General features: G+C 39.4%; 1 protein-coding gene across 1 annotated transcript in view; it reads right to left on the bottom strand.

Moving 5' to 3' along the window:
- Positions 1-22,924, bottom strand: part of CDK18 (cyclin dependent kinase 18) — a 260,183-nt gene that overhangs the window by 73,047 nt on the left and 164,212 nt on the right. Inside the window, exon 3 of the mRNA XM_073587216.1 lies at positions 8,270-8,403. Coding sequence (XP_073443317.1) covers positions 8,270-8,403 — 134 coding nt within the window. The remainder of the gene's footprint in view (positions 1-8,269; positions 8,404-22,924) is intronic.

The following is a 22,924-nucleotide window of genomic DNA, read 5'->3' as shown; positions in this document are numbered from 1 at the left end:
GATTAATATATCATAGTTTAGTTTTATTCTTGGGATGATGTCAAATGAGTTTTTGCTATAATATTTTTCATCGGATAGTATTCTCATTGCTTCATTACAATAATCAGATCTGTTCTGAATAACTATCCCTCCTCCTTTATCTGCTGACCGAATTATAATATCAGTATTAGTCTTCAATGCCTGTAATGCCAATTTTTCACCCCTATTCAAATTATTTTTATAGTGATATTTGTCTTTAATAGAGGTAATTTCTTTAAATTTCTTTTGTACAACATCATTAAATACATTCAAAAAATGACCCTTATTTTCAATGGGATAGAAATTAGACTTGACAGGTACATCCAAATGAAATCCAGTTTCAATAATTTCATTATTTGAGAAATCACTTTCTTTAGACATGTTATCATCTTTGGAGTTTGATATCTGATTTGATTCTTTTAATAAGAAATGTCGTTTTAATGTTAATTTCCTAATAAATACTTGTAGGTCTAGGAAAAGATCAAAGTCATTGGTTTTATGCATAGGACAGAAAGTTAAACCTTTGGAGAGAACTTTCTTCTCTTCTGTTGTGAGGAGATATGAAGATAGGTTAAAAATATTATTTTCATAGCTATTTTTGCTTTTATTTCTTATTTTATTTCTTAAGTAAAATAAGAAATAAAAGCAAAAATAGCTATGAAAATAATATTTTTAACCTATCTTCATATCTCCTCACAACAGAAGAGAAGAAAGTTCTCTCCAAAGGTTTAACTTTCTGTCCTATGCATAAAACCAATGACTTTGATCTTTTCCTAGACCTACAAGTATTTATTAGGAAATTAACATTAAAACGACATTTCTTATTAAAAGAATCAAATCAGATATCAAACTCCAAAGATGATAACATGTCTAAAGAAAGTGATTTCTCAAATAATGAAATTATTGAAACTGGATTTCATTTGGATGTACCTGTCAAGTCTAATTTCTATCCCATTGAAAATAAGGGTCATTTTTTGAATGTATTTAATGATGTTGTACAAAAGAAATTTAAAGAAATTACCTCTATTAAAGACAAATATCACTATAAAAATAATTTGAATAGGGGTGAAAAATTGGCATTACAGGCATTGAAGACTAATACTGATATTATAATTCGGTCAGCAGATAAAGGAGGAGGGATAGTTATTCAGAACAGATCTGATTATTGTAATGAAGCAATGAGAATACTATCCGATGAAAAATATTATAGCAAAAACTCATTTGACATCATCCCAAGAATAAAACTAAACTATGATATATTAATCCAGGAGGGCAAAAAAACGAACATTTTTAATAAAAAGGAATTTAAATTTCTTACTGTTCAAAATTCACGAATTCCTTTCTTTTATCACCTACCAAAAATTCATAAGAGTTTAGTAAACCCCCCAGGGAGACCGATTATCTCAGGGATAGGTTCTTTAACGAGCAACCTATCCCATTATATCGATAGAATTATGGTGACTAATGTTCCACTTTTAAAAAGCTACATTAGAGATTCTACTCATCTTATCCAATGTCTACAGCAAATTCAATGGAAATCAGGCTATCTTTTACTCACTATGGATGTGTCCTCACTATATTCAAATATATCACACAACTTGGGGTTAGCCTGTTTTAACAAGATTTTAGTAAGAGACAATAGGTTGTCTAAAGATCAAAAGAAGTTTTTATTAAAAGGCATGGATTTTATTTTGAGAAATAATTATTTTACATTTGATGGATATTTATACCACCAGAAGCTCGGGACCGCGATGGGCTCGAAGGTCGCACCTACATATGCAAATATTTTTATGGGGGTTTTTGAAGATTTTTAGATTTTTAATACCAAGTGGTGCAATAATTTAATCATGTATAAGAGATTTATTGACGACCTTTTCTTTAGCTGGGATAACTCTGATAGTAGCATTAATAACTTTATTCATGACATTAATAACAATAACTGGGGACTATCATTTTCCTCAGTTTATGAACATGAGAGTATCAATTTTTTAGATATAACTATTTTTATCAAGGACAACACCATTTTAACCAAAACCTTTTTTAAAAATGTGGATATTAATAGTTATATTCCCTTTGATAGTGGACATTATGGAAAATGGCTGAGGAATATCCCAGAGAATCAGTTTAAGAGGATTAGAAAAAATTGTTCTAGCTTTGAGGACTTCAAAGATCAGGCTGATATTTTAAAAAATAGGTTCATTGATAAAAAATACCCCAATAATCTGATCAAAAGTGCTTATAATAGATGTGTCAATATATCACAAGACACTCTCATTTATGGACAAAAAATAGTCAAACCCGATAATAAAAAATTCATGACTAATTTTATTACTCAATATTGTGCCGAACACACAAGAATACGGAAAATTTTGTGTGATAATTGGTATATACTTTTAAATGATCCTATATTACAAAAATTTCTACCTAATAATCCAGGAATAACTTTCAGAAGGGCACCAACTATTAAGGGATTGGTGGCCCCTAGTCGACAAAAAACTGAATTAACATTGAATCCAATTCAGGCCCCTTTGAAAGGGATTTATAAATGTGGAAGGAGAAATTGTCTCTGTTGTAATATTATTACTCATAGAGAAAAATCTGTAAAATCATCTACCACCAATGAAATTTTTCCTATAAAGAATTATTTGAGTTGCACTACGGAATTTGTGATATATCTTATTGAGTGTGGATGCGGAAAACAATATGTTGGAAGAACAACCCAACCGCTACATTTAAGGGTTAACTCGCATAGATGTAACATCAAAAAAGGTTTTTTACAACATGGTCTTTCTAGACATTTCACTATAAAACATAATAAGGATCCAAGTGGACTAAAAATTAGCCCAATTGAACATATTCCTGTTAATTTTCCTGACAGGATAGGGCAATTAAATAGAAAAGAAGTATTTTGGATCTATAGGTTAAATACACTCAAGCCATTTGGTTTAAACGAAATTTCAGAGGTTTTTCTTTAGAATGGAATAAATTTGATGATTTTCTCTTTTAATAATTTTTAATGATGCATGTACCTGTTATTCAGAATTAATTTTATCTAATCTGGTATGTTTTAACCCCTTTTTTATGTGCGACTTTTTATTCCATGTATTTTATTTCTATAATGTGGATGAATTAATTTATTCCTTTATATATATATTTTTACTATATACTTTTATATGCATGTTTTTATTTTTTCTGTAGAAAATAGTGTTATTTTTCCTGTATTGAAGATGAGTGGTTTTTTTCCTTTTCCCCTCCTTTATCTTTCTCTCCCTCTGTATGAGGGACAATACGGGTAGCGATCCTGGTTTCTTTCATCGAACGCTACGCAAGCTCTTCGTAGTCAGTGTCTTTGCCCTCTTGCTATCAGATATTCTGAATATTTGTGAATGAAACCAACGTCTCCTTTTCAAGTGACGTGTGAGAGTTTTTTATAATCAATTGCAGTATCCACGGACACATATATATTTTTTTTAATTGGTGATTCATACATTTTTTAAAAAAAGCAAGAGAAAGCTTCCTTTATTGTCAAATAAATTATACATATCTTTTTTAATTATAACATTTTATCTTTTCTCCACTAGTCCTTTTTCTCCCTCTCTGCCAGGTATGACCTGACCGTGGTTCAGTGCACTAAGATATACATTTCTTTGCCAAAAAGTTTTTTTAGATGTCATGAGTTCGTTTTTTTAATATATATATATATATTTTTTTCTTTCGGTCTTCTTTTCTTCTCTTTTTTCTTTTCTTCATTTTTTCTATAATAAAAACATTGCTTTTAATGAATTGAGATTAATTAGTGCATTAGTTCAACTGTGATACTTTGAACCCTGACATTTGCACCAGATGACATGTGACCTTTTTGGCGCCGCTTTTTGAAATCATGCTGTATATAACCTGTGACAGTTCTGTTTGATCATATATTGTCATCCCCTGATGAAGAAATGGTATACATTTCGAAACGCGTTGGAAAATAAATGGATTAATCTTTCTCCTAAATACTGGATTGGTGAATTTATCTGGCAGCGCACAAAAGTCCGAGAATTTATTCCAAAATCTGATGTGTAAGCGGTCACAGAGCTGACCTTTGGACGTGCAGCAAGCAGATTACTGATCCTACATGCTTGAACCTCTCCTAAAAAGGGTGAGTATAATCTAAATTACTTTTCCAGCATTAACCCGGATAAGACCCTATTGCGCTCTTTGTGTTCCTTTAGTTTTGACACTTTATCATCTTGCATCTGTCACACTTGCATAATTCTGTTATAACTTGCTGGTAGACTTATTGTTTTTTTGCAAATAAAGGAGTGGTCTGGGTACAATAAAATTATGTCCAGGGAATGGGTATGTAGAAAACAAACCTAATTATATTCGCCCAGACAGACAGGTTGCAGTGATGTCACACTCCACCAGCTGTCAGACTGCTGCGACCTTTGATAGATTACAGCAGTCAGGTGAGTTGAGTAGCACATCATCGGCGGTCAGTCACAGACCGCAGCAGTGGAATGTGGTATCACCACTTCCAGTCTCTGTACAGACAACGAAGTGTCCTACACTTGATCTTGGTGAGTGCTGGTAGCTGTGGATGGTTGGCTTTGTTGTTTTTTTACATATCGCATTACCTGGGCAAAGTTTTATGCTACCTGGACAACCCCTTTAAGCTTTTTCCACTGCACGACTTCAGTAAGAAAGGGGACCCTTTTCTACAGTCTTTTCGGCCTTAGCTTTGTATATTGTAGGATTTCACAGACAGGGCCCTCTTTTCTACTGAACCAGTCTTGAAAGTGGACCGAACTGTGTTTCTACAACCCATTCAATTTGCGCCAGATTAGGACTGAAATTTTGCCTTGGCATCTGGAACACACATGCCCCCTTGTCATTTGGTTACTGATTAGTAACTTCTGTAATTGTGCAATTGTTTATTCAGAGTACACGATCTCACAGTAGAACTCAAGATCTTGTGTCCTGACACTAGAAGTTGCCGTCATGGTGTACGAGACCCTGAAGTGCATGTGGGGATCCTGTGTCTCGAAAGATTACCCTGACTTTTCTGCATGGGAGTCGGTAAGTTATTGAGGTGTAGTGCTTTTTTTTCTCACATTTTCTAAAAGTTTATATTTACATTTCTTTTTGTTGTGATAGATATTCCCATCTTTAATATGTGGCCGAGCTTGCATGAAACCACATCTCTAAAAGTATATGACAACTGCATTGGGAAGATCTTGGCAGCAGGGTCAGACATATCATTTGTGCAACCTGTACAGCTGCACAGAAGCCTAATAGGTAAGAGGGCCCATTTCAACCTCCAGAACTCACTGAATTGTGCATTATGTGGATGTAAGACTGCAAAGGACACATATATTGTTTTTGCACAAGGGCCATCTTCTGTCTGTGTTTGCTAGTGATTAGGAGGCCATTGTCTGTGCACACCTTTTCTCCCAATAGGTAAGGATCCCAAAGATGGCAGCAGGTCCACAATTTCTACAGCTCTCTGTCATTTCCATGGGGAACTATAATACCCAGCATGCCTGTTATTTGTTTGCCAATGTACTTTTTTAACCTATTCTTTACTAATGTTAAATTCCCTGCAGTTCGAATTCCAATACTTTGGTGGTCCCTGCCTTTTAATGTTTACTGAATTGCAGCTACAACGTAAAGTGTAGTAACATGAACACGGCAGCCAAGTGCCAAAACTGGCGCGGACTACCGAAGCATTGGCACTGGAGATGCAGGGGAGTAAACAGGTTAGTAATGGTAATTATTTAAATTTACCATATTTACTACTGTTATGCTAACTTTTTATAATCCTGGAAAACCAATTTAAGGTACGTCCTAACAAAACTTTTCTGCAAGGCAATAAAATCTCCACCAAATTCTACAGGTTATGTTGTGTAAATTCTGCTGTTTCACTGAAAAATATTCAGAATTGAGAGTCCTCAGTGGTTGATACCTTTTAATGGCTAACTGAAAAGATGGTAACACATTGCAAGCTTTCGAGACTACTCAGGTCTCTTCATCAGGCATAGACTAATACAAAATCTGAAGAGTCACATATTTATGCACAACACAGCACAGAAAAAATGCAATAGATAAGACAAGTGACGTGAAGCAGAACTATCAATATGGGAGAGGGAGAAACATAAATACTGGACCAGTTCATAGATAAGGAGTCTGGATGTTTTATTGTCCTCTGATAGGGGTCTCCTAATGTGTTGTGATGCCCCCACAAGATCTTAGGAGCAAATTCCTTAACTGATGTAAAAAGACATAAATCCATGCGACACATTCATTCCAGCATTGAAAGTGTCAAAGGTCATCATGAGCTTGAACTCCCAAACTCTTCTCTCTCTCTGGGATGTGAAGTTACTTTTCAATACCAGTAACTTCATATCCATGGTGTTATGATCAGGCGTACTGTTTTACTGCACATTTTATCCTTTGCAATGCAAAAAGATAAAACTATGGTGAAAATCCACAGTATAAATTGACATGCTATGGATGCCAAATCTACGGTGCCGTACAAACTTTGCTGCCTAATTTCTCCACATAATGTGGATGACATTTCATAAAAATGTTATCCATAATACTGGTATTGCAAACAATTTCAGGTCCGAAAAGTTGCTATGTATCTACGACATGTGGAAGTATTGTTGTTCTTTTTTGGGCTGTGAAATATACTATATATTACATTCATAATATTTACAATAATATGTAAATAAAATATATAAAATTATACCTTGCATACTGTATAAAACATTTGCTGAAACAATCTATCATATACTATATATATCATATCTATAAATAATGTGCTGGGTTAGATCGGGCTCACAACTCCTTTAGTGTGTACGCTAGGAAAGATCCTGATACACACGCTAACTGTATCCATAAGGTTACATTAGCCACGAGAAGGTTGAAAGAGTGTCCATTTACTGTCTATCTGGCGAGTTTTGTTGTTGGTACCACTTTATATGATCCAAACTCTCAAGAGTAACTCCTCTTGAAGAAATGAAGAATGGTTGTAGAACATTAGTTTAAGAAAAACTCCGTAATCCAGTGCTGCAAGGAAGTTAATGATGTAAGAAGCGCCATCACCCTGAGAAAAAAACACTGAACTAGACTAATAGCCATATTGAGCTAGTAGGTACCAAGGATTGTGAATCCCATCCCATCCATCTCGAGTAACCCCGGAAAACCAGTGACTCTTAAAAGATTATGATTTCTTAGGTGTCCACACACATCGGGGGAAAGTCGTTTACAACAGGTCTAGACAACTGTACATATAAATGCAGACTACTATTGAGTAGCACAATGTGAATATTAGGCAGATGTAAAGGGAAAAATGGACTAAGCATGTTGGATTTCAACATGCCCATGCAGAAGAGCCTGAGAGTGGTTCCCTAATTGAAACAGGTGGAAAATGTATGGACAACTTTTGCATCTTGGTATCAGACAATGTCAATGTTAAAAGTGTTGTAGAAAACTTGGCAGTTAGGTTAATGTTGTAGGAAGAGTATTTTATTGTGTGCAGGCAACCCAAAAATAAAGAAGACACTTCGGTCTTACAACCTTCATCAGTCAGACAAATTGCTGTCAGTGGGGACTGTGAATTCTAGTATTTTCTAATTATTGCATGTGAAACTGAATAACCTAAGTTGAATGTAATAAATATCAGAAAATGAAAAAGTCAGAGTAGTCATTTGTCTATGTTACAAGTTGGTCACTTGCTAAGCTCATGTTTATTGTACTTGATTGTTGTTATGGTATATTTGTGGTATGTATTTAAATCTTCACAAGAAAAAGCAAAAAAGCAAGGCGAAACCCTGGTTTAGGCAAGAATTGGCATACTGTGAGGTTTAATACTATAAAAACTGCTGGTGCTTTAATTTTTGTAAGTATATGGAATAAAGAATTTTCCCACTCCATTATCTAGTAGTAGATGGCTGCACTATGCTTGTTAGCCTTTTATACATCTTCAGGATACTACTGAATTGATCTGGACCTGTAGGAGTCAAATGAAAAGGAAGTGTGATTGTGCAAAAATATATCAGTCAAAAATGGGATATAGCATTTTTTCGTGTACCTCAATGGTGGTGAGTGAACTTTGTAGAGACTGTGGAAGTTCTCAAATTCAGTGTGGAACCGCGCATGTAGTGATATACTATATCCACAAACTTTCTCTCTGATTTTCAGATTGTTAAAGAAAACCCAGCAATTGCTATTTAAAACTGATAAATTATTAGACCTCTGCACTCACATCCATGGACCGACGCCGGGACCCTGGATTCCTGTAACGCATCTCATTGGGAGACAAGCCTTCTCCATCTGATGGTGATAGAGCAGGATTTCCAGGGCTCAGGTGGGAAAATTGTAGGTGAGAGTGTCCAAGACCTTGAGAGAAAGTGAAAAAGAAAGAAGATTTGTCATGTGGGATATTTCACTAGTTATATTTTGGTAGATGGGAATAGAGAGAAATTGATTCAGATAAACCTTTTTTCATTATTTAATACAATGTAAAAATCAGAACTACAGCTTCATGCTAAAAACACAACGGGGACATGACGATGCCAATGGTCCAAGCAAAAGTGCATTGTTCCCTGACAAGAAGAGGTTGAAAAACTCTTCCTACGGGCTCAATATAAATTATTTGAAAATCGTCCGAATCTGCTGATTTCAGTGTGACTATCCAACTCCTCTACCAAAAGATGTTGGACTGTCAGTGGCTGCTCCTTTTTTTCAAGAGTAAATCCATGGTTTCTGGCAGTGGCTTTCTACTCTCTCGCCATTGAAAACATATGACTGCCAAGCACTCATGTGTATGGAGATGTCGAGATAGATCTCTGACAAATGAACATTGTATATAGACAGCAATGCTAGCACTTTTTTTCTGCATCCAACAATATAGATTCAACAACTGATTGTTTACAGCTGGGGTGGGGAACCTCCGGCCTGCGGGTCGATTACAGCCCGTGATGACTTTTTCTCTGGCCCCATGGACCAGCAGCTGTGTTTTGATGGCCATCGGACTTTTATTTTCTATTTGCTCTGTGAGCACGCACTTACAGCGTTCACTACTAAATGATGGTTTAAGTATCCAGATGGCCCTTGGCAGAAAAAAGGTTCCCCACCCCTAGTTTACTGACTAATATATACTACTCTTTGATAGGTGCAACTGTAATGACAAAATCAATGTTATTTATTCTACCTGTCAGTGATTTTAGCAAAGTTGCCTATGACTGGGAGGGGTTAAGGAAGTTTTCAACAACAAAGATTGTTAGTTCTGGCTGATGTACAGGAAGTCTGATAGGCTCATTTTACGAGGGAGGGTCAAAAAGGGGTTATAAGTCAGGGATAGATGGCGAACGCCCCACTTTTCCCCTGTTAAGTTTGGACCATCACCGTTATCATCCCTGATGTCGGACCTACTGGAGAAGCTGGTGCTCAAATGTGTGCAGCACCAGTTATCTTCATGACCGTGGGACATGCTGGTCCTGTTCCATGGCCGAGACAAGGTATTTTGGTGACCTAAGCAGATGAAGGCAATTGCGCCCCACTGCCAATTAATGAACACTTATCCCCAAAATAAAGGATTGGATAGGATATTAAAGTAAAAGAAGCCCTAACGCACCTCCCTCCCCCTCCGATGGGTCAGGTAACAATCTCTGATGACCACTTTCACTAGAATTGTTACCTTTTTCACCAAGGAATACCATCAAAAGTAAAAAGTGAAGTACTTTAGAGGTGAGGCTCAATAGACAGTGCATTTTCAAAGTTATATATAGAATCATTGTTTGAGAATCATATACCCAACACCAGAGACAAATAGTGATATTCATTACGATATTTTAACATCAGGTTCAAGGACAGTCATGGAAACTAATATAACTATAATGGTGGCTAATTAGTTTCCAACAAGGTGTCCAGAATTTGGCAGATACCCTAATGGAAACTAAACAGACCCCTTTATAGATAAAGGAATGCTTATGATGTCTTTTATGTCCGTCATGCGACAAATACAGTTTGCAGTAAAAAAGATGGTGGTTCTGGTGCTTTATCCCTGTACTGATGGTGGTTCTCAGCCTGTGGATCATGTACTGATGGTGGTTATTGTGTGAGATTCCTGTTCTGATGGTAGCTCTGGTGATGAATTCAGGTAGTAATGGTTGTTCTGGTTCTATATTCATATACTACTGACAGCTCTTGTGATGTATTCATGTAGCGATAATGGTTCTGGTGCTTTATTCATCACCAAAACCATTATGAGTACAGTAATACAAAGCCAAAATCATCAGTTCATAAGTAGAACACCAAAGCTATTGATAGCACATGAATAGATCACCAAACCAACATTAATGAATCACCAGATCCTCAATCAGTACATGAATACATCATAAGAACTACATCAGTAAATAAATACAACACCAATACATGTATATGTCACCATAACCACCATCAGTACCTGAATACCTCACCAGATCCACCATCTGTACCTTAATGCATCACCAGAATATCAATCAGTACATGAATACATCACGAGAACCAATGTCAGTAAATACAACACCAGTACATGTATACATCTCCAGAATCACCATCACTATATCACCAAGCTTAGTACAGCAGTCAAATATAATATCAAGTCAGGCCCATATATATTTGTATCTCAAGATCTTACAACTCTCAGTATGTCCTGTGAGGAAAAATAAACAGAGCTTTCTGGAATAACAGTGAGACAAAACCAAAGGTAAAGCTGAAACGAAGTCCTTGCCCTGCAGGCTTCACTGCAAGCAACATGCACAGCGTCCTTAGCTCCTCAGGGAGCTACGTGGGAGATCCACCAACACACCACACCCACTGACTCTCATGGCCAGGTAATTAACACCACATGTAATGATCACATGATCCTGACATCACACAGGTCCTGTCAGTACTCTGCAGGTGGAGATACGGTGGACCTCCTCCCACCCCATCTATGAAGGTCCTCTAAAACCAGCCCATAACATAACTTAACCCTGTCAATACATAGCGTGCTGGAGGAAAAACTATTCTAGCTTCACATCACTGAAGATAATATGCGCAGTGATACATATCTCCCTTCATACACTGTGCCAGTGACCCTGCCACAGTCTTTAACAATGGTAAGGAGATACTGGGAGTTGTTGTTATCAGTCTTTATGACACTGTGGACCATGCAGAAACAACAGTACTGATGAGATGTATCAACATTTACATCCAGGTACCATATAGGTGACATCTATTATGACGGAGTCATTGCTTTCTTTTCACTTCCATCTTGTCCTGATGCCATGATGACTTTCCACATCCATATGTCATGAATGTGCCACACCTTGTTGAGACCTGTGGTGTGTCTGGGATTAGAAGATCACAGTGGTTAGCTTATCACAGGTCCTCTTTGGTATCTGTGAGGCCATTCATGAGTTAAATAAGTTTTTAGTTTCTTGTGGTATGGAAGGGGTTAAGAATTGCTTAAACTCTGCTGAGTTTTCAATTGGCTCCTGTGTCAGCTGCAGTTTATTGGGACTACTCCCCTTTAATTTTTGAAACCTTCTCCTAGCTTCCTCCCATGTCAGCTATAGAGTATCTATCCTGTGCCTTACTTCTCTGGAGAAGGTATTCCTTGGGAAGCTGTTGTGTTCCTGTTCATACTTTTGGAGTTCCATTTGGTTGTGTAACGAATGGAAGCGGAGGCACAGATGGTGAAGTTCACATTTGTTTTTTTATTTTTAGAGTGGAACCTCGGGACCACGGTCTCATTAGTAAGGTTCCTCAAACAGGACCAGAGTGGAATACCTGGGGGACACAGGTGCTACCTCCAGTTAGACCCCGGAAACGTGGCAGCTGTCCCAGTGGGACAAATGGGTAACAGATATAACAGATCTGTTGAAGCTGACCAGCGGACACCGGGTATGAGTGGTGAAGCTGGCACTGGTGAGGAAGGTCAGGTTCCGGGTAGGTGATAGGAAGCTGGCTCCAATAACCTTGACGTAGTCCTCGGGTTCGGAGGCGAGTGGTGGAATGGGATGGCACTTGAATTGATCAATACTGATGCCTCAACATGTCCGATTATCCACCACCCTCGGATCCTTCAAACGGAACCTGAAAACCCATCTTTTCAGGAAAGCTTACAGCCTGCAATAACCATTCTGCCGCCTCACCACTGCCTGAGCTGCGACCTCATCACCACCAGAGCTGCTGCACCCCCGACCTTCTGTCTCTTCCCCACTATCCCGTAGAATGTAAGTCTGCAAGGACAGGGACCTCTCCCCTCTGTACCAGTCTGTCATTGTAAATTTGTTTACTGTTATCGATATCTATAACTTTGTATGTAACCCCCCTTCTCATGTACAGCACCATGGCATTAATGGCGCTATATAAATAATAATAATAATAAATACTGATGTCGTCTTGAGATAGTTGAACACTGGTCACAGCGGAGACAAACAGTATGAGCAAGTGCAAACGGATTCCTAATGCAGTGCAGACAGAACAGGGACTGAACTTGATGCAGAAAGAGTAGATACGCGTTGCTCCGGCACTCTCCCTGTGGAGAGGCCAGAAATAGTAATCAGTGCTCTGCCATTGGATAATTGCTATTTTCAAAAAATGTGCGCTGTCCCTTTAAGAGACCAGAGGGAAGCACATGGGGGTCCTAAGCATTCTCCCTGAAGGCCTGCTGGCAATGTGCCAGGAAGTGGGGGAGAGGGAAGCAACAGCAGGATGCCGAGGGACAGACAGAGCACGAGGATCCAGACAGGGACCTCGCTAAGGTACAGGGGCAGCATGGAGAGCGGGAGCAGGTGAGGGACCAGAACTGGGGGCAGCGCCAGAACCGGGTACAGGGCCAGAACCGGGACTGCGTGTAACAGGTTGTGTGTTTTCCCCTGTCTGTCTCATTCCCTGCGTTGCCTTTTCAGAGTAGTAAGAAAAGTGTCTTGCTGTTCTATACACTATTCATGACTAGGCCCAGGGTCAGCCAGGGCTTAGTCACGTTAAGGCACATGGGGAAAAGGACCCGTCTAGGGCGATAGGGAGTGCAGAGGGTTCAGCATTAGGTGAGTGTTTAAGGGTCACCATCTCCCCCTTCTCAATATCGTCAGGGCTGCCATTTACCTGTTTCCCCACTTAAATATAAATGTATCATTATAATATCCTATGCATAAAAAAAATCTGTTCATACTATGGCTTAAATAAGCCTCCAATGGTACACACATGGTCAAAATTGTTGGTACCCCTCGTGTAATGACAGAAAAACCCACAATGGTCACAGAAATAACTTTAATCTGACAAAAGTAGTAATAAATCAAAAATCTATGAAATGAACAAATGAAAGTCAGACATTGCTTTTCAACCATGCTTCCACAGAAATATTAAAAAAAAATAAAACTCATGAAATAGGCCTGGACCGAAAAGATGGTACCTCTGAAAATAATGTGACAAAAGGGACATGTTAAATCAAGGTGTATCCACTAATTAGCATCACAGGTGTCTACAATCTTGGAATCAGTGAGTGGGCCTGTATAACAGCGCCAACCTGACACTGTCTGTAGTTTACTGAGCAAAATCATGTTGACAAGTTCGCTTTAACCCCTTTACCCCTGAGAGTGGTTTGCACGTTAATGACCAGGCCAATTTTTACAATTCTGACCACTGTCCCTTTATGAGGCAATAACTCTGGAACACTTCCATGGATCCCGGTGATTCTGACAATGTTTTCTCGTGACATATTGTACTTCATGATAGTGGTGCAATTTCTTTGATATGACTTGCGTTTATTTGTGAAAAAAATGGAAATTTGGGGAAAATTTTGAAAAATTTCCAATTATCCAACTTTGAATTTTTATGCCCTTAAATCACAGAGATACGGCACACAAAAAACGTAACATTTCCCACATGTTTACTTTACATCAGCACAATTTTGGAACCAAAATTTTTTTTGTTAGAAGTTATAAGGGTTAAAAGTTGACCAGCGATTTCTCATTTTTGCAACACCATTTTATTTTTACGGACCACATCACATTTGAAGCCACTTTGAGGGGTCTATATGATAGAAAATTCCCAATAGTGACACCATTCTAAAAACTGCACCCCTTAAGGTGCTCAAAACCACATTCAAGAAGTTTATTAACCCTTCAGGTGCTTCACAGGAATTTTTTGAATATTTAAAAAAAAAATGAACATTTAACTTTTTATAAATACTTCAGGTTCATTTTTTTTATTTTATCAAGGGTAACAGGAGAAATTGGACTGCAAAAGTTATTGTGTAGTTTGTCCTGAGTACGCTGATACCTGATATGTGGGGGGGAACCACTGTTTCGGCGCATGGCAGGGCTCAGAAGGGAAGGAGCGCCGTTTGACTTTTCAATGCAAAATTGGCTGGAATTTCAATCGGACTCCATGTCACGTTTGGAGAGCCCCTGATGTACCTAAACAGTGGAAACCCCCCACAAGTGACCCCATTTTGGAAACTAGACCCCCCAAGGAACTTATCTAGATATGTGGTGAGAACTTTGAACCCACAAGGGCTTAACAGAAGTTTATAACGTACAGCCGTACAATTAAAATATCATATTTTTTCCACAAAAATGATCTTTTCACCCCCAATTTTTATTTTCCCAAGGGTAACAGGACCCTAAAAGTTATTGTGCAATTTGTCCTGAGTACGCTGATACCCCATATGTGGGTGTAAACGACTATTTGGGCGCATGGCAGAGCTCAGAAGGGAAGCAGCGCCATTTGACTGTTTTGGCTGGAATTGAGATCGGACACCATGTCGCGAATGGAAAACCCCTGATGTACCAAAACAGTGGAAACCCCCCACAAATGACACCATTTTGGAAACTATACCCCCCAAGGAACTTATCTAGATGTGTTGTGAGCACTTTGAACCCCCCAGTGCTTCACAGAAGTTTATAACGCCCGGGCGTGAAAATAAAAAAATCGTATTTTTTCCACAAACATGATCCTTCAGTCACCAATTTTTTTATTTTCCCAAAATAAAAAGCGGCCGATCGCTATAACATACTATGCCGTCCATGGTCAGACACACCCAGGGCACATGAACAAAATAGTACGTCAGCTGTCAGAAAGGGGTTAATTACATATTATTTATAGATGATTTACAAAGCAGACAGTGAAATTAGGTTTTACAACCACCTAATTCCAGGTACTGTTGCAATCAAAATCAGTTATTCCCCATTGAAAATTAGATTTATTGTGACAAACAAAAACAATTTTAATAGCGCAAGATAACTAATAAAAAAAGTGGTTTCTCCCAATCAGAGAAAAAATACCATTTCCACTACTGCAGTCTCAGAATTATTCAACCAACTCAATGTAATATTTCAACATAGTATACATTTACAAATAAGATGCTGCCCCAACCACACCTAACTAATCAACAGCATTTGTTGCATCAGTGCTTAAAATACAACACATCAAATAGTTGAACTGGCTATGGTTTATTGACTTTGATGTTTGATTGTATATTAGAAAAATAGCTAAGGGAGCATTTACGGTATACTGCACAGCTATGGGGAACACTCCTAATGGGACAGTGTACATATACTGCTACTTAGCGATGAGCGAGCTTGCTCATGTACTAATTAAGTATCTTCAGCATGCTTGAATACTATGTTCGACTTGCCGTGGCTGATTTTCTCGTGGCTGTTCGACATCCGCAACACATGCAGGGATAGCCTGTTTGTTAGGCAATCCATGCATGTGTTGCAGCTGTGGTGACTCGAACATAGTATTCAAGCACGCCGAAGACACTCTTTTAGCAGACGGGCGTGCTCAGAGAACACTTTATCCGAGCACGCTCACTCATCACTAGTGCTAATCACTAAGAATAAAACACTTGTTCATTGGGTGAAATGATTTTTAGGGTTGGTTAAAACTGATTGTTCTCGGCAGTACATCGTCTTGTGTAAACAGGACGTGTACTTCCAAGAACGACAGTTTATGCACAGAGAAAGATAACTTGCTGATCATTCTGTGAGCAGCAGTTTAGTTGTTCTGTGTAAACAGGTTGTCTAAAGCCCCCTTCACGCATAGTGAGATCGCTAGCTATATCGCTAAAGCGTCACCGATTTTGTGATGCAACAGCGATATCGCTAGCGATCTCGTTACATGTGACACTTACCTCCGATCGGCCCGCCCACTGGATATCGCTGATCGTGCGAGATCTTCCTGGTCCATTTCTCGTCATCGGCTTCCTGCTGGCACCAACGAGCGACTCCATGGACGCGGGCGGAAGACGTCATCAGAGCTGCGTGTGACAGGTAAGTGACGACCGCCGACCGCTGCTACATCGCTGGTGAGATCTGCCTGTTTGGCAGCTCACTAGCGACCATTTAGCAATGCACCAGCGATCCTGACCAGGTCGTATCGTTGTCAGGATCGCTGGTTGATCGCTAAATGTAACGGGACCTTAATGTAAATGCGCCCCAAGTCAACTGGGTGGTTCTGAGTTAATTGAACAGATCATTGCCTTGAACAAACAAGGAAAAAGATACAAAAAGATAGCAGGCATTGAATGTTCCTACAAATAAAGTTGAAAGAATAGTTCGCAATTTAAATTTAAAGGAACACTGAGTACACTACCTGTGTATGGCAGAAAAAGGAAGCTATGACTGGCTGCAACCAGCCAGCAATTAAGAGAAAAGTTAATTATTTTGCACAAACAAGGAAAAAGATACAAAAAGATAGCAAAGGCATTAAATATTCTTAGAGATACAGTTGGAAACATAGTTCACAAGTTCAACGTTAAAGGAACTCTGATTACACCTGCCTGGATGTGGCAGAAAGAGGAAGCTACGACTGGCTGACACCAGATTCAAGAGAAGGCAGGTGATCACCTGTATGGTTATGACAGGTCACTGATCCCACACTGACCTGCACCCTATTTTACATAGTGCACATATTAGTAAGGCACAGCAAGTGAATGTGGGGGAAGTTTTCACGATTTTTGGGCTTCGTGATAATTATGAAGTAAAAATGACCTGGCGACATGATTCTTCAGGATAGTACGAATACAGTAATAGCAAATATGCATACTTTTTTTACTTTGATTTTCATTTTAATTCTCATAGGGGACTTGAACCTGCAATCGTTTGACTGCTTATAATCTATACCATGGCAACCCATCGGCCATCCACAATGGATTGAAGGGGTTGATAGGTGCCTGGCAGGGCCGGTGTCAGCACCCGGCGCACCGGGGCAAGGCCTGGGGCCTTGAGCAGGAGGGGTGGTCTACTCACCGTTTGAGCCACGGGCACAATATGGGGGCCTGCGAGTGGGCCCCCTACCTTGTTCAGGGCCCTGGCACTTGCAATAGTTACCGCCCCATTTCACTGCTGCGACGTCTTCCGCGTCCTCTGACTGTGATGTTTCAGTACAGAGGGCACAATGACGTCACTACTGTGTGCCCTCTCCCTGAACAGTCACAGTGCACAGAACTGGAAGATGCCGGCGCTGAGGAGAGGTACAGTGGGGAAAAAATGTATTTAGAAAGCCGCCAATTGTACAAGTTCTCCCACTTAAAAAGATGAGAGAGTCCTGTAATTGACATAATAGGTAGACCACAACTATGAGAGTCAAAATGAGAAAACAAATTCCGAAAATCACTGTGTCTGATTTGGCAAGATTTATTTTTCAAATTATGGTGGAAAATAAGCATTTGGTCACCTAAAAACACTAAAAACATGCAAGATTTTTGACTCTCACAGACTTGTAACTTCTTCTTTAAGAGGCTCCTCTGTCCTCCACTCATTACCTGTAGTACGGGCACCTTTTTGAACTTGTTATCAGTATAAAAGACATATGTCCACAACCTCAAAAAGTCACACTCAAAACTACACTATGGTGAAGACCAAAGAGCTGTCGAAGGAAACCAGAAACAAAATTGTAGCCCTGCACCAGGCTGGGAAGACTGAATCTGCCATAGGCAAGCAGCTTGGTGCGATGAAATCAACTGTGGGAGCAATAATAATAAATGGATGACATACAAGACCATTGAAAATCTTCCTCGATCTGGGGCTCCATGCAAGATTTCACCCCGTGGAGTCAAAATGATCACAAGAACGGTGAGCAAAAATCCCACAACCATATGGGGGGACCTAGTGAATGACCTGAATAGAGCTGGGACCACCGTAACAAAGGCTACCATCAGTAACACACTATGCCACCAGGGACTCAGATCCTGCAGTGCCAGACGTGTGCCCCTGCTTAAGTCAAATCTGGCACTCTTTCTGAGCTGGGAAAACCATCCTGTCTGGCCTAAGCTTTTACTAGTGTTTCAGCCGCTCAGTCCTTGTTCACATTCACGTCACTTGGCAAGTGAAAAGGTTTTAAATACTAGAGTAGGGACTGTCCCACAAGGGTTGAGGTGACGTGGCGGGATGGCTTGTACATTATTTTGATCAAAATTATGTTTACTAAATACCCTTATTATTACCTTTATGCATTATTTGCAGTTTATTTTTAAGTTTTTAGTTCAGGATATTTGTGTTTTTTGCTTTCTGTTTTCTCTGGTTAATGGTCATGTGTTAATATGCACTCACATTGTGCATACACATTAACTTACTTTTCTCAGTTCAGATTCGTTTTTTATTCATTTCATTGTGCATTCTGTGCATATATGGATGTGACCGCCCTCTTTCTGAGCTGGGAAAACCATCCTGTCTGGCCTAAGCTTTTACTAGTGGTTCAGCCGCTTGATCCTTGTTCACATTCATGTCACTTGGCAAGGGAAAAGGTTTTAAATACTAGCGTAGGGACTGTCCCACAAGGGTTGCCGTGACGTGGCGAGATGGCTTGTACATTATTTTGATCAAAATTATGTTTACTAAATACCCTTATTATTATTATTACCTTTATGCATTATTTGCAGTTTATTTTTTACTTTTTAGTTCAGGATATTTGTGTTTTTTGCATTCTGTTTTCTCTGGTTAATGGTCATGTGTTAATATGCACTCACATTGTGCATACACATTAACTTACTTTTCTCAGTTCAGATTCGTTTTTTATTCATTTCATTGTGCATTCAGTGCATATATGGGTGTGACCGCCCTCTTTCTGAGCTGAAGGAAGCAATTTTTCATACTTCTAATGCAGTAATGCAATTCATTATTAATTTTTCATGTTTGCATGGTTTGGCGCTACAGTGTGCTTTCTTTTTTGCTTGAATGTATAGGAGTTGGTGACTCTAGGTTAAGCACCTGTTCACACTATGCTTATGCTTGGATGTGACGGTCAGTTTTTGAAATTTGTATTCATTTACCTTCTGACTGAGCACTCCACCTGTTAGCTGCAGGCATTTTTAATCAATCCAGGGCCATTTCCCCTCCACAGAGATATAGACTTCAGTCCTAACAGAGGATTTTTCATAGGCTCCCATTCAGATGGGGACTACAGTCTTAGTGAGGATTGGCATATAATAGGGACCTGGACAACGAGAAATGCCTTAACGGGGCTTCCAGGTACATATAACTTGGCCATTTTATGCGCTAAACTTTCTCAATTTTTCATACTTCTAATGCAGTAATGCAATTCATTATTCATTTTTCATGTTTGCATGGTTTGGCGTTACAGTGTGCTTCCTTTTTTGCTTGAATGTATAGGAGTTGGTGACTCTAGGTTAAGCACCTGTTCACACTATGCTTATGCTTCGATGTGACGGTCAGTTTTTGAAATTTACATAAAACGTTTGACTTCTGTCATTGCCAACAAAGGATATATAACAAAATATTGAGATGAACGTTTGCTAATGACCAAATACTTATTTTCCACCATAATTTGAAAAATAAATCTTGCCAAATCAGACAAGGTGATTTTCTAGATTTGTTTTCTCATTTTGACTCTCATAGATGTGGTCTACTTATGATGTCAATTACAGGCCTCGCTCATCTTTTTAAGTGGGAGAACTTGCACAATTGGTGGCTGACTAAATACTTTTTTCCCCACTGTATGTAATTTTTTTTTAAATGTTTGGAGCATCTTATGGGGCCAATTGCATATGGAGCAGTATATGGGGCCCATTATTCTATATGGAGCACTATGTGGTGCCCATAATACTGTATGGAGGACTATCCTGTCCGGTTTCTGAGCTATTGATAACACTCATGTAATGTAAAAAGTAAGTAAAATCTTTGGCAACGTACTATTCTTATATTTCTATGCCGTATGTGTACATCATGAATTGTAGTATGTGTTAAAGGGGCCTACTGAGACTCTTTCGCCCGGGGCCCTCAAAAACCTGGAGCCGGCCCTGGTGCCTGGCACAGTCACCTGGACAGAATCGCATGATTTCAATGCTGTAAATGATTGACAATGATATTTAACAATTTAACAGCAGCAAACGGACCTCACTCTGGTCGCTGCTGTTGAAAGCAAAAGTTGGCTGTGAACCCTGGGGCCAGCTTCTTGCAGCAGTGAGTTTTTAATCAGGTGTTTATCCTGGAAAATCACTTCTTATAACAAGGAGAGATGTTGGAAATTGGTTGACTGTTTATGAGCGCTCTTTCTTGATTTAGCCACAGCAACTGCCAAATTGCACGGCATCTCAGTCCAGATGTCATGAATGTCATTATAGACACTAGAAAGAAGTTGACTCTTGGATGAAATTGGCAGAGGAATACAAGACTCAAAGGCAGATTTCCCAGACTCAGAAACTGAATTAGGCCTGTTTCACACATCAGTGGCTCCGGTACGTGTAGTGACAGTTTTCTCACGTACCGGAGACACTGACATATGTAGACCCATGTCCGTATGCAAATCATGCAGACATGTCCTTTTTGACCCGTACACTGGCCACAACACGTGCAGCACACGTGCACAAGGAGAACAGTGTACACAGTCCTCTGTGAGTACGGACGGCCGCCGGGGAAGAAGCGGCCACTGTAAGCGCTGTTCCCCTGCATGTGGTGCTGAACATGGCTGTCATTCTCCCTGCTCTGCCTGCAACAGCACAAACAGGAAAGAATGAATGAAAAAAAAAACACGTGGGGTCCCCCTTATATTTTGAACCAACCCAGCAAAACTAACAGGTGTGGGCTGCTATTCTCAGGCTGGTAAGGGGCCAAGAATAAGGGCCCCCCAGCCTAAAAACAGCAGCCCGCAGCTGCACAGAAAAGGCACATCTATTAGATGCGCCTATTCTGGAGCTTTGTTGGGTTCTTCCCACTTGCCCTGCAGCAGTAGCAAGTGGGGTAATAAGGGATTAATGTCACCTTTCTATTGTAAGGTGACATTATGCCCAGCTTAGTAATGGAGAGGTGTCAATAAGACACCAATACATTACTAATCCTATAGTAAGAAAAGGGTTAAATAAACACACACACAGTAAGAATAAAGTATTTTAATGAAACAATGCACCACATATTTTTTCCATCTTTATTACACTGCTGATCCCATCTCGAATCCCTCATCTCCTGTAAAAAAAAAAAAAAAAACTTAAAAAAAAAACAAACAATATACCATACCTGTGATAACAGGAATCCCATATGAACTGCCACAAAACCAGAGGATGGAAACAAAACAATTTGTCCACCTCAGGTAAAGGCCACATCAGCTCCCACAAACAATTGTGAACCGAAGAAAAAAAGGAGCAAACAATGTTTAGCAAAAAAATGTCAATAAATTTTATTAAATGTCATATAAAGTGCATAACATCATATAAAGTGCCAATTAAATTGCAGATGAGAGTACACACACAAAGCAGCCCACACCTCCAGACAAGATGGAAAAAACATCCCCCAATATGTATAATGGTAAACCCCACAAAGAGTTGTTAATTGTATATGTTCATTACATGTCTGCCCTAATGAATATGGCTCCATGTGAACACTTGCAAAATATAAATCCCAAAAATGGACTGCAAAGTGATATGAGATATTAGCAGACCGACCCAATGGTCCAGGGAATGCAAGTTACCTATATGTAATGTAAAGGGGCTAGCAATGAGTCTAAATCATAGTCCACAATATAAGGGCTTACCAGTGAGAGCGGAGGGAGGGTGGGAGTCTGGCAGGAAACCCCCGACGCGCGTTTTGCGGTGCGCAGAGCCGCTTTATCAAGGAGGATATTGTCTATAGAAAACTAGTTTACATTTTGAATGCATTGTGCTTCTTCAATTATATATCCCTTTTTGCATAGTCCTTGTTTTTTGCTGTGCCCCCAGTAATTATGTGAAATTCCCTTGTTCCATTTTAATGAGTTAGTTAATAAATTAATGAATTTTAACAAAATATTGATTTATTTACCTTTGCCTCTTTCCCTCTATATATTTATGGTGGATTTGGCTAAAGATTTATTCTTACTGTGTGTGTGTTTATTTAACCCTTTTCTTACTAATGGATCGGTGTCTTATTGACACCTCTCCATTACTAAGCCGGGCTTAATGTCACCTTACAATAGAAAGGTGACATTAACCCCTTATTACCCCACTTGCCACCGCTACAGGGCAAGTGGGAAGAACCCAACAAAACTCCAGAATAGGCGCATCTAATAGATGCGCCTTTTCTGGGCAGCTGCGGGCTGCTGTTTTTAGGCTGGGGGGCCCATATTCATGGCCCCTTACCAGCCTGAGAATAGCAGCCTGCACCTGTTAGTTTTGCCAGGTTGGATCAAAATATAAGGAGGACTCCACATCATTTTTTTTTTATTCATTCTTCCCTGTTTGTGCTGTTGCAGGCAGAGAAGGGGGAATGACAGCCGTGTTCAGCACCACATGCAAGGGAACAGCGCCTACTGTAGCGCTACTTCCCTTGCGGCCGTCTGTGTGGTACTGATGCAGCACACGAGCGGCACATGTGTGCCACATGTAGAACACACACAGACACACAGACATGGATATCTCCAGTACCGTGTTTTCCGGTACCGGAAATATTTGGACGTG

This window comes from Dendrobates tinctorius, unplaced genomic scaffold (genome assembly GCF_039654945.1).
Source record: "Dendrobates tinctorius isolate UK_male_01 unplaced genomic scaffold, ASM3965494v1 ptg000098l, whole genome shotgun sequence".
Classification (NCBI taxonomy): domain Eukaryota; kingdom Metazoa; phylum Chordata; class Amphibia; order Anura; family Dendrobatidae; genus Dendrobates; species Dendrobates tinctorius.
Note: the sequence above shows the minus strand (reverse complement) of the source record. Positions and strands in the feature narration are given on the sequence as shown.